We start from the raw sequence: 12,743 nt of genomic DNA, 5'->3' as shown, positions 1-12,743 counted from the left end.
CGAACGGCATGCGCGTTATCAGCATGACATAGCATTCCCGACAGGAAAGTAGCGGGCGCGACGTTTTCAAGAAAGGAAACGCAAGCAAGGCAGATGACGATTATTGTGTGGCAGATACACCCCAAAGGGTGTAGCTTTGCCTAAGGGTGTAAGAGTGCAGTACTACACTCTAAGAAATGTTTACACCCTTTAGAGTGCCCCTTCTGCCACATAACGATAATCGTCATCTGCCTTGATGCGTTTCCTTTCTTTAACGCTGCGAGCCCGGTACTTTCCAGTAACGAACGGCATGCGCGTTATCCGCATGATAGCGTTTTCGACAGGAAAGTAGCAGGCGCGGCGTTTTCAAGGAAACGCATCAAGGCAGATGACGATTATTCACTCTAAAAACTGTTTGCACCCTTTGGGGTGTATATTTGTCCCACAACAATAATCGTCATCTGCCTTGCTTGCGTTTCCTTTCTTGAAAACTCGGCGCTCGCTACTTTCCTGTCGAGAATGCTGCGTCACACTGATAACGCGCATGCCGTTCGTGACTGGGAAGTACCGGGCTCGCAGCGTTAAAGAAAGGAAACGCGGGCAAGACAGATGACGATTATTGTTGTGGGACAAATATACACCCCAGAGGGTGCAACTGTGTTTAGAGTGTTGTTGTGTGGCAGAAGGGGCAATCCAAAGGGTGTAATTTTGCCTAAGAGTGTACACTCTCAGACAATGGTACACCCTTTGGAGTGTATATCTGCCACACAACGATAATCGTCATCTTCCTTGCTTGCGTTTCCTTTCTTGAAAACTCAGTAGTAGTGGCGTCTACGTTAACACCTAAATTAAATTTGAACTGCTTGCCACGGTGACATTTAGAAGGCGAAGCACTATGGACACTCCCCACTCTGCAGTAGCCTTCTCAGTGCAAGGCATTGAAGAAGGAATGGGAGAACAGCGGACAACGTGTTTTATTACCAATAAACATCACTTCTGCTGTATGCATTGAAGTACTTTCTGCGGCAAAATATTTCTGAAACGACCTATTTTAACTTGAAATGCATTTATCCTCTTCGAGAAAAAGTGGTTTAATTATGTCTTTTCTAGCAGTAGTACACACTTGTAGATCAAGGTAGACGCTTTTCATGTATTCGCTGGCTTCTTTCACGCTCAGAAAAACACTTTTATGTAGCACGTATCAAGCAACAGAAGGCTGTGTCGGGAGTTTTTCATGTTGCTCTACAACATTCTCATTGACCCCTTTCATGTAAATATTTGAGAAGTTTATTAATTAATTAGGACTAATTACATAATTAGGTACAATGAAAAATATTATCTGAGTATCTTCAAGCGACGGCAAACAACATTACCTTGGTTCTTTTCAGCTACGCAGCATTTGCATATTTCTAATGTTCGGCTCAATTTACACGAGACAGCCTGTATATTAGCCCAATTTTCACCAGCGGAGGACAGTGCCCCGGAAAGGTAACAAGTACACGTGGCAGCATATATAAACATAAATATATAAATTTCCAACAGACCATTCCAAACCCAGCGGTGTCAGCACAGAATCTGTTTTTGAAGATGTTTAACCATTAGATCCCGGACGCATGCCTCAGAAGGTAGAAAGGCCCTCATCGTTAAGGCCAGTGCTCCGAGAAGATTGGTGCGTTACAAAAAGCAAGCAAGCAATAGCTTAGATTGAAGAAAGTTACGGGACAGGTTCGTCCCCTAATGTTGCTGGGCGTCTCTCATCGTTCCTACTGTGGTGTGTTTCTACAAGCTCAAACACATCGTTTATTGGACAGTTTTAATGCTGAACAAAAGTGCCGCTTTCTCTGCAAGGTCCACCATGGTTGCCGTAGTGCCTGTTCGTCAATGAAATCTGCAGCACACATCTCTGTCGTAATGTGCAATGTTGTCGGGCTTACGAAGATATCAACCCAAGGTTGGTCCTGCCAGGAATTTCATTTCTTACTACTTTCGTCCAATTATGATGGTCGTTTAAGTGGCATAGCCAGAATTAGTTTTTTGGGGCAGCGGAGGGAGGCGGGACACACACGACTGGGGATGGGGAAGGAATTAAGGAGGGGTGCTAGGTAGACCGCTTGCCAACACACAAAAAATTCAGATGGGGGGGAGCACGTGCATGGTGTTACACCTCTGGCTAGGTCAACGGTCGTCAGCCTTAATTACTAATGTTTGAAAGACCTACCTTTGCACCAGCTTAAATAATGCAAATTGCCCCCTTCAAATTTCTCCAAATGAATGCAGGACAGTGTGGATTTTCCATGCTTTAAATTTCCATGTTTTGTACGTGTTTCTGTCGGTGTGCACCTTGCCTTACTAAACAGCTTTCAGATATGACAGTGACAAGACCTTTATTAGAGTGTCCTGAGGAACTCGATTGGCTCCCCGATCAGGCTGGTGACTCTGCCCACGACTGGACAGGGAGGTGGCGACTCTCCGCGACGTCGCGGGCCCTCTGGACAGCCTGTAGTTGGTTTGTGAAATCCAAGCTCTTCAGCAAGGCGTCCCACTTGGACTTGTTATGAAAGTAGGAGCCCGCGTTGTACGGGCACTGCCAGAGCATGTGGTCGAAGGAGCAGCACGCGTGACCGCATTTGTAGCACGATTGCGGGAAGTTCTGGTCTATCCAACTAAGCGCTCTCGGGGTGAGGTAGGATCTCGTCTGTAAAAGCCTGAGCCCTGTTCAGTTTTCGGCGGGGGGAGGGAATATCCTCCTGCTGTGTCTGTAATGTGACGCAATTTCGTAAAAGGTCGTAAGATTATCTTTGAAGGGGCAATCCTGCGGGAGAGCCAGACTGTTAGCTTGGCCGCGGTTCGTGAATTCCCGCGCCAGGCAGTTGGCCCGCTCGTTAGGGTTCAACCCGCTTGGTTAGTTGCATCGTTCATGTGGGCCCGGAACCGCGCTATGGTATGACCTCCAGTTTCTTCTCGTGTAGTAACACGAAAGGATCTGTTGACGATGTCAGCTGCATGTTTACAAACTAGATCGCACGAGAAAGCCCTGGCCCTGATACGAGTCAAATTTCCTCAGGACAAACAATATCTATCCTTGCATTGTTATGTTCAAGATCCTTTCAAGGTGTTAATGTAGTGTTATGCAATCTTCCATCTAACTTAATTACTTCCAGCATTGTATGAAAGCACGTGGATGGTTGGTCTCTGTAAACCAGACATATATTTTTGTTGCAGAAATCCTATATCATGGAGAAGACCGACAATATACTTGAGCTCCCTGAATAATACTAAAGGCAGCGACATTTTTTTTTACCTTGACACCCAAGCTGCCAAGTGCAGTCTTCGTGGGAACAAGCGTGTGAGACGTGCTTCTTTCTCATATTTTCCAGAGCCAAAATGTCCCTAGAGAAAGATCAGGGTACTTAATCATCGGATACTTTTGTGCGAGATTGCGACTATTTGCTGGGGAATCTTGGTTCTAAATGTGCCTTTGCATAGGGACTGCAGATGACGCATTGTGCTCAGTTTAACTTAATATACTTGCTTGGAATGCATGTTTTTTCTTGACATTCTTTATGCACGTCTGAGTATATGTTCCCAGGTGCTGCTATCCGAAACTAAGCTTGAAGGTACAGACCTTTCAAACGGGGAGGAAGAGTACCTCCTCTCTGGAATGTTGAGTGTAAATACAAAGGCATGCACTGAAGACTCTGCAGTGCTTTTGTGGAAGAGCCGACGTAGAATTACAACAGCTCAGAGAGAATTTGATAGCAATGCTCAGGAAGCTCTCATTGGAAAGGTCTATAGACTAAAGGTTAGATCACGTGAAGCTGTCCATATTGCAACTGACGCAGCATTCAGCACACCATGACCAAAACTAAACAGAACAAACCCAGCAATGAAACAAGTTTTTATTTACCACAATGAGTCAGCAGTGTTGACAAGAGCCGTGTCAAGCAGAAATGAAACAACAATAACCAAAAGTTAATTCTGTGCTATCCATTGTGCAATGTGCAAGCCATACACGTTGGGGCATGAGGACTTGCAATCATCCTTTTTGGCACGGGCCACGGTTCCATTGATGAAATCAAAGAATGAGAAAGCAGCTATATTTGTCGCACTAGAAAAACTGCAGCTTACAAGGCCAAACACATATGCAAACATAGCTTGAGAACAAGCAATTGTGGTATGAATATACAGGGTGACCCACATAACTTGAGCCAATAATTTAAAAATGAAAGGTGCGTCGGAAGCGAATTCAACCAAACGCATACTATTCACTAGAGCCTATAGTAACTCAGGCACTTTTTTGTTTTCCCCATAGGTCACTAATTAATTAAGTTTAATTACGCAACTTGGGGTCCCCAGCCCCAGTTATACCTGGGGTCCCCAGCCAATAACTAAGGAGTTGGGAAAACAAAAAATTGCCTGAGTCACTATATGCTATTGCAAATAATATGCATTCAGTTCAAAACGTTTCTGATGCGCCTTTCGTTTTTAAATTCTTGGCTCAAGTTATGTGGGACACCCTGTACAAATATATATATATATTTATGAATCTGGATGAAATAAGACAGATAAGCTCGCACTTTCTTCAATTGCTTGCATTCCTGAATCAATAAAGGTTGTGCCACATGTTTGTGGTTATTGCATAATGGTAAATGTGGGAAAGACTGAAGAACAAATGAATGACATACCAGGAACTCTGGTTCAACTTAGAGAATTTCTTAGTTGCAAGTCAAAATGTGGCTATTATGTGTAATTGCTGCTCGACATCACGCAATAATATACTAACTCCATACAGTCTTTGTATGTGTTTGTTTAGTTCACATTCATATTCTATAGGCTATAGCCTACATTTTATATTCTTTTATGCAGGCACAGTGCTAGACGTAAATCTGTATCACTTGGCGCAACATACGTAGAAATCCACGCGCACACAATGAAATTACAAGAGAAAAACGTTGATGACTCATCATTTTGAAAACAAAACGCAACAGAAACTTCGTTGAAAAGTGCTCAAGAATGGATCTCAAGGCACCTCCACACGACAATAAAGATAGATAGGGGGGGGGACTCAAGAAGTTAACTGACAGGAATCATGTTCATCTGATGGGTGTGTCAGTATGATGAAAGTTCTTGGAGGTGTGCACATGCATACTAATTACCAGTGATGACATGCCGACTAAAAAGCCTGACATAAGTATGCTCATAACTCATTAGGAAATGACTCTCCCAGCTCTCTCTCTTGCTTGCAACATCGAAGAATCCCAGAACACATTCACGAAAACTTCTGAAGCTTATCAGCCAAGCATGACTCTTCTTGAAGCTTGCTTCATTTAAGAAGCTGTCATCAGCTAAAGCCGGGACAAACATGTACTGAAAAAATTCCGCATACAATGTCATAATTCCATATGTATTCCATATTATTTGCATGAAAATTATATGGTTCTTGCATCAATTTCACTTAATTCTACGTACAAATATGTAAGAGAAGTGGAATTATGAGAATTCACACAGCTTTCTGTGTTAGGGAAAGTTGATCTTTTCTCTGCATGGCCCCACGTTCAGGTTAGGAGTGCCTAACTGGCACACTATTGAGAGCCACAGTTTTGAGCAACTATATAGGTAACTGAAATTGCATTTGTGCCCTGTGCTCATAAATATATTCTTTCTCGCGGACTCGGTATGTGGTGAGCGTGTGATTTTGACCAGGCTTGGGACAGTCGCAAAGCAGGCATTACAAAAGGTACAAACATTCTTTAAACTGGCTTACAAAAGACCGACAGAGCAGCTGCCCCACCAGGTTTAGAAGCCAGCGACTCAGACAGAAATCTTGCGCTTGGGAATGCGAATGCGCTGAGTTTTCCGTCTCCCCTGCTCCGCGGGGGCTGCATCCAATGCCGCCGCCTCGAGCCTCACCTCTCCCGATGGTGTCTGAAATGCTACCATTGTCGCCACGCCAGCGACCATCTTGGGAGCAGACTTTCTTGCCGTGTGCACGGTGTCGCCGAGTGCCGAGAGTTCCGATTCCAACTTACACCCTTGCTGCACCTTTGGCAAGTGGCTTGATGTGCCATTGGGTGCACCGCCAGCTTTTGGAATGCCCAACTTGCTTTCTTTCTCCTCCTTTTTAACCTTTTTCGCACTTGGCGCACCCATGGATGACTTCCCTTCCACCGATTTCAACTTTGAGACTACCGCCGCCGGAAGCCGTGGTACCTTCGGCTTGGCGATTCTCCCTCGCCCAACTCCGGATTTGGTTTTGACAGCAGATTTCAGTGGCTTGGCAGCAGCGGCCATCTCGACTTGCTTCTTCCGACCCGGCTTCCCTGGCTTCTGTTGCGCCGGCGCTCGCGCTGCCTTAACCATCTTTGGCTTGCCTGGTGTCTTTGCCGAGCATTTAGCTGGCTTTCCGCCGGCCAATGCTGTCGGCTGCTGCGCAGAAACGGAGGAGGAAGAGGCCTTGCCATTGGTGGCCGTTCCGACGCTGATGGTGTTGAGGGGACCAGGGCACACCTGGAAGGGCTTGGTGTCAAACGCGGTCGACACACTCACTTTGTGCACCTTGAGCAGGTGCTGGCGGAGGTTTTCACGGATGTGGCAGATGAGGCCGCAGCGGTGGCACAGGCAGAGACGTTGAGCAAGGCTGCGCAGCTCGTGACGCCACAGCTGGAGCAGCAGACGCGTGCGTACGCCGCAGCTCGAGCACGTGTACGGGTGGCTCTCCGTGTGCACCTGAAAGGCAATTAAATTTTGACCGATATTACATTCCAGTTCAGCTTAAACGTGTGGCTAAAGCAATGCCAGTCATCATGGTCCCTAACTCGGGGCTCACAGTTAATCGCACTGGTGAAGTTGGAGCACCTTCCTTCTGCTCTGCGAAATGCAATACTACTATATACGCCTGTTCAGTTCACTTGGTGCATTTAACTCTTTGTGGTCCAATGATTACTGTGGGAATCGGTGTGTCGCAAGAAATATGTGACATCGAGGAAAACAAACAACAAAACCGTTTTCAGAGATGTGAGTGTCAGCTATGCTAACTATATATTTTGTAGGCGTTGTTGTACCACATCTAAGCATGGCTTTCCCTGAAATTTTATGAACGCCTATATGTCTTGCATCACACTGAAGTTAGGCCTCTGCACTCTATCTTTGAAGTCTGCTGCCTAATGCACGCAACTTGCTGGGCAGCACAAAAAACTTGTCTTCGAAGTAATCTGTGGCATCATTTCACACCGTAATATTATGAATTGAGAAGTCTGAAGAAATGCATGCTGCTTACAACACACTGAGTTTCTCGCAGTTCATGAGAAAAAAAAAACTTCAATTTATTTCCAGAATCTAAAGCGGAAATTTTCGCTTTATTTGTTTCTGAGTTTTGTCAGTCAAGAGCGTGTAACATGAATTTCTCACTTCGTTAGAAAAGCTTCAGACCAGAAGGGGTTAATTTTTTGCTGCTAGAGTACATTTGGATGACTGAACACCCAAGGTGAACGAGTCTTGCCCACGATTTTAACTTCAATTGAGAGTGATGCTTAGTTCTGAAAAGGGCCTGTGCAAGATCGCAGTGCCATGAGAATGGACGCCAGATATCCTACACACATTGGACAGAACGAAGATGACAACAAGACACAACTACAACAGACAGAGCAACTGAACCCACACGAGTCAAAGCTATGTGAATGTATGTCTGTGTTTCACAATGCAAACACAGAATTAGGATATATTACTTCTAGAACATGCTTGCATGCACTCACATAAGCTATCTGCGAAAACAAACACCGAAGAAAAAGAAACCTAGTATCTACACCGAGTTAAACGTGCACAGCGTAGTCTTGGCTAACTAATCAGTAATGTTTGCTAAAGTAAGTTGTTAGCGGGTGAGAAAAGGATAAGTAAATTAAATGCTGATATTAATGAGCAAACATTTATATTTACTTCATCTTATTCTGTAATTTGTTATATCCATGTTTGTCATACAGTAGAACACGGTTGGTACGTTTTTAAAGGAACAATAGAAAAAGAAATGTAACCGTGAGGAAGGGTGCAAATCACCACAGCACATCAGAAACAGTCTGAGTGGTTACCAGTGCAGTTATTAGATGTCTCGGTGCTTGTACTATGACCAGGAATGGCACATGTGTGCACGTATAATTAAGGGACACGTACAGCGTTCTGTGACAGTGGCCCCCACTGCAATATTTTTTATACGCTTCAACACATAATGCGGTTCTACTGCTCTGAAGCTGACTTAAAGGGACCCTGAAACGATTTTGTACAAACATACCGAGTCGTTAGAGTAGGTCCTTCTGATCATTAATTGACGCACCTAAGTGCTCCGTATAAAGCATGTAATTTATTATAAGCTTTTAAATATGTACATCGCTGCTGATCGCAGCACTTCGCTTGGCAGAATTTTAAGCCACTCCTACCCATTTGACGTCATTTACCCCAATGACGTTAGTAAGGTGAGCTAACCGATTGGCTGCCCAGGGTGTGTCATAACATTTTTTCAACTTTATGGGGAACAAATGTTGTTCGTAATAGTTTGAATATTAGTTCATTTGTTTCTATACAAAGAAAGTAACAGAAAGAGAATGCACAAGAGAAATTTTTCACTACGCTATTATGCACTTCCGGCACACAACGTTTGTGTCACAACGTCCTCCATTTTGATGAGAGCTCCGCAGTCAGAGTCCATCTCAGTCTTTTTGCGAGCACCATAATTCGACTCTGTTGCATTGTGGGCTGCAAACATAGCGACTGGCAATATGTCAAGCTGCAACATCGTGTCCCCCAGGAAGGCAGCAGATGAGCTTACTGGCTGCAGCGCATCAGACTGCCACTAGCCAATCGGCGCCAGGATTTGCATGTTTGTGGCCGTCACTACACACCGGAAGATTACGGCTGCAATAGCTTTTCGCAAGTCCAGTATTCAGGTAAACGCAAGCACAAGGAGACAGGGCCTGGCTGTTTGACCGTGCCATTTCACGGGATGAGCAGAAGTGCAAATGTGAATGGTCTGCACGGTGTAGCCACCTGGTGGCACAGAGCTGAACCACACACACTTGCAGTAACGAGATGTATTTTTCTTTGCTGCTGATGTAAATTTTCTGCAGGAGTGTAATCATCAACACATTGTTTTTATGAATGTTTAAAAGGTTTTACACTTGGTTAGAGCAATATTAGTGCTTTGTTTGGCTGGTTAAGCTCTACACCAACAGGTGACCGTGCAGACCGATCAGGCCGCTCATGTACGTCTACGCTAGAGTTCCTTCATCAGCTTGGGTTTATGCCTCCAGCCATCCGTCAAAATGCCCAGCTCGCCTGTGGTTACCGGAATACCAGACACGTTCGGTGCTGCGACACAATGCTCGTAATGCATGCTGCTTCGATAGCTCTCGCTTGAAATCGAGTGCCAAGTAGCTGGGGGAGAGTTTGGAGAGGCTTCGCACGCTCGCTCCTAGAGAACTGGAAGTCGACGACACGACGTGCCATCATGACGCAGAGTCAGTGAAGGTGGAACTCAGCCTTGACCACTCGGCGAACGAGTTGAGGAGAAAATGCGTGACTACGGAGGAGGGTAACTTGTAATCCTCCGTAGCTCTCTTAATACGAGACAATTCACACAAATTGTGGTGCGAATGATTAACTTTAGCTGTACCCTACACGTCTACAAAATTTGTCAGAACCGTTTCAGGGGCCCTTTAAGAGAAGCGGCAATTGCGAAACAGAAATAAGACCATTGCAGGCCCCAAAGTTAATGTACTTTGTCAGAATTGGCCCAGTGTGCGAGGTATTTCAGTAAGTTTTAGATGATGCGCATTATTTCAGATGCTTCGACACCTGCTCTGTGCATGCTATCTCCCAAAGTTTGTGCAGTGCCTGGCTTGTACAATTTCACTGGTTTATCGCAAACTTCAGTCTCTTGCCGCAACGAGCTGGTAGCTTTTTGCGACGAATCCGTCACTTGTTGCAACATGCAAGAGCCAGTTTTTCCTAGCGCAGTTATGTATATGTGGTGGCCACTTTCAGATGCACTGCAAGATGCGGAAACATTACAGAATGGCGCTGTATCAAACAGGGACATAATGGATGGAAGTCAACAGGATTTAGCTTGGAACCACGAAAACACGACGCAGCAACCAGGAAAGTGCAACAGCGAGGAACAAATCAATGGCGGTTCCACTGTATCAGGCTTTGACTCTCATTCTCCTGTCACGCAAGACCGGCTAGTGCAAGTTTCCATGATACTTCACCTGCAGATGCAGGAAGAGGCTCTCCGGCAGGCAAAACCGGGCGGGGCAGTATCTGCAGCCAAAGGCCCGCACGTCGCGGTGCATCATCCGGTGGCGCAGGAACACTCGCTGGTTGCGCGTCACGTAGCCGCACCGGTGGCACACCGCCACTTCGCCAATTGCGGTGCCGTCCACATCCTCCTCTTCCTCCAAGTCTTCCGCGGCGAACGCTGAAGTCAGCTTCTCCACGCGGCTGATCGTTGGCCGGTGGACCCGCCCTGCAGGTGCCACTACGGGCCCGTTCCAAGACTTCCAGTGCAAGCTCCGCGGTGGCTGCAAGTCCTCTGTCCACTTTATCTTCCGCAGCTATGAAGAAAGAAGACAAAAAAATTAAGCAGATCCCACGCATTGTCGGAACAGGTGGTGTCTAAAACATGGTGATCATGATGTGTGTCCGGTTCCGCAATCACTTCTGGCGCATGCATCCCACAAAAGCATAGCCTTCAAGATCTTTTTCTACTGTGCAGAGGCAACCGTCACAAGGACGTGGTTTTCAACACCACCTTTTGGTGTTATGCAAATCATTTTTCAGGTAGCAGACGAGCCAGCACTGTTTGGAGTTCTACAAAGCATTACAAACAGACCAACATGTTTGTGTAAGGCAAGCAAGTATGCGAGAGATGAGTGTGCATGTGACCAGAGCGCCAAGGTCACGACCATAGTATGACGATGGTGGCATGAAGGCAATTGTACAAAGAAACGTTAAAATCTGGGTGGATCCCGAAGGTGATGCAATGTCATGCAGCATCTACGTAGCATTAACTGCCACGGGGAAGGAACTGCGGGAATGTGGGCTAATCCTGAAGGTGGTGCAGAGTAACACAGTGCCTCAGTGTGCTAGCAGCCATAAGGGAAGAATGCAAGAAGCTGGCGTGCACTCTTTTCGTGAGTACATTGCTGCTATGCAAAGTGATGCATGCAAGAAACAGTGGTAAGGTCAACTGTTATTCACACATGTCATTCTTGCATCTGTGGCCTTATGCTATCATTTGTGCTAAGTGACATGACACACATAGACACCAATTGTTTCAAAGGGATAGTTAATGGAGATAGCCTAATGGTCAGGGCGTCAGACTGCTATGCTGGGAGACCCAACATTTGATCGCACAATAGGACATTTACATATCTTTTATATCGAAAAGGCCTGAAACAAGGCATGGTAGTAACCTACTTATTGCCTTAAGTGCCACAAAGTACTGTAGGACCTGGTTCATACGTTTTGGAAAAAACCACAAGAAAAAACATACTAACCGGGAAAACGTACAACTTGAAGTAACTAAAAAAATTGTACAGATTCAACTACTGTTGCCATCTACGTAAAGCGAAGCATTGCACGGATCGTTACGGCACAAGACGTAGATGCGTGTCGAGCTGGTGGTGCTCCGGTGGCCTGAGACGCGCTTTATTGTTTTCCTATTGTGCACCGTTTTAAGAAGGCGAAGGGAAACCGAAACAAAGTCGAGCTGGTGGACCACACTGGATGTTGCCGAAGTGAAACATGATGCCCACATCGTGCCGCCTGCAGCAGGGAACATCGGCGGGCTTGAATTATCGCCTACTCAAAGCGCACAGTATGCTACCAATGGCACTATGCACCACGCACTGTAAAACAATACAGCGGAACCCCGATTATACGACTTTCTCGGGACTGCGAAAAAGCATCGTAAAATCCGAACATAAATTATGCCTATAACAATACTACTCATTTCGGCGACGGATTTACGAGAAACTTCAATGTAAACTGCTAACATACTCTGCAGGACTTGGAAACCCAAATTACCAAAAAGTAAATGCGAAAATAATTAATGCTGCAGTACAGGTACCAATCATGCTTTATTCAAACGAACCTTTACGGCACTCCACTGGCCACTACCGCGATTCCTGCCAGCCGGCGCAAACTTTAAGAAAAGTCAGTAAGTTTTTTTTGGACCTTGTTTGATCCGTGAACCAAGAGCTTTCGCTCAAGTTGGGCAACATCCAAAAGGAGGTACTCTGCGGTGTCGCGTGAAAAGGTGAAGTTCCGGATGCCGTCTATGTGCCGTAGCATCTCGGCGAATGCAGTAGGCACAGGCACAGCATCTGCGGCATCGCCCTCGTCCTTGTCCAATGTCACAGCGGTGTCAGCACTAGGCAAAGCCACCTCGATGGCGTCATCCAGCGACACCTCACCGCAGATCGCAACGTTGTCGTCAGTGTCCATGTACTTGGCGAAGGTCGTGATGAGGTTTAAACCCTTGAAATCGTCATCGGCGAAGCCTGCATCGGCCTCGAGCGGAATCGAGGTTGTTACGTCCCCAGCAGAGGAGGCAGTCTCTCGCTTAAAGCCACAGTGCTTGAATGAGTTAGCGATTGTGCTTCACGACACTGCGTTCCACAAACTGTCAATAAAATGCATGTCGTTCAGCACAGTGATCTTTTTTTCTGACTTACTGCGCTCCATAACCACCAGCCGACGCTGCACTAACCGCTTCC

General features: G+C 46.0%; 1 protein-coding gene and 1 long non-coding RNA gene across 3 annotated transcripts in view; one reads left to right on the top strand and one right to left on the bottom strand.

The window, feature by feature from the left end:
- The window catches only part of LOC135914556 (uncharacterized), a 275,492-nt gene that overhangs the window by 74,472 nt on the left and 188,277 nt on the right, over positions 1 to 12,743 (top strand). The gene's annotated exons all lie outside the window — the stretch shown is intronic.
- LOC135914573 (uncharacterized) overlaps positions 3,863 to 12,743 on the bottom strand; it is a 34,970-nt gene continuing 26,089 nt past the window's right edge. For both annotated transcript variants that reach the window (XM_065447487.1, XM_065447486.1), the window contains 2 exons: positions 10,233 to 10,577; positions 3,863 to 6,705 (listed from right to left, as the gene is read on the bottom strand). In XM_065447487.1, coding sequence (XP_065303559.1) covers positions 5,791 to 6,705; positions 10,233 to 10,577 — 1,260 coding nt within the window. In that variant the 3' untranslated portion in view covers positions 3,863 to 5,790. The remainder of the gene's footprint in view (positions 6,706 to 10,232; positions 10,578 to 12,743) is intronic.

This window comes from Dermacentor albipictus, chromosome 6 (assembly GCF_038994185.2).
Source record: "Dermacentor albipictus isolate Rhodes 1998 colony chromosome 6, USDA_Dalb.pri_finalv2, whole genome shotgun sequence".
Lineage (NCBI taxonomy): Eukaryota > Metazoa > Arthropoda > Arachnida > Ixodida > Ixodidae > Dermacentor > Dermacentor albipictus.
This window is presented reverse-complemented; position numbering and strand designations above follow the sequence as displayed.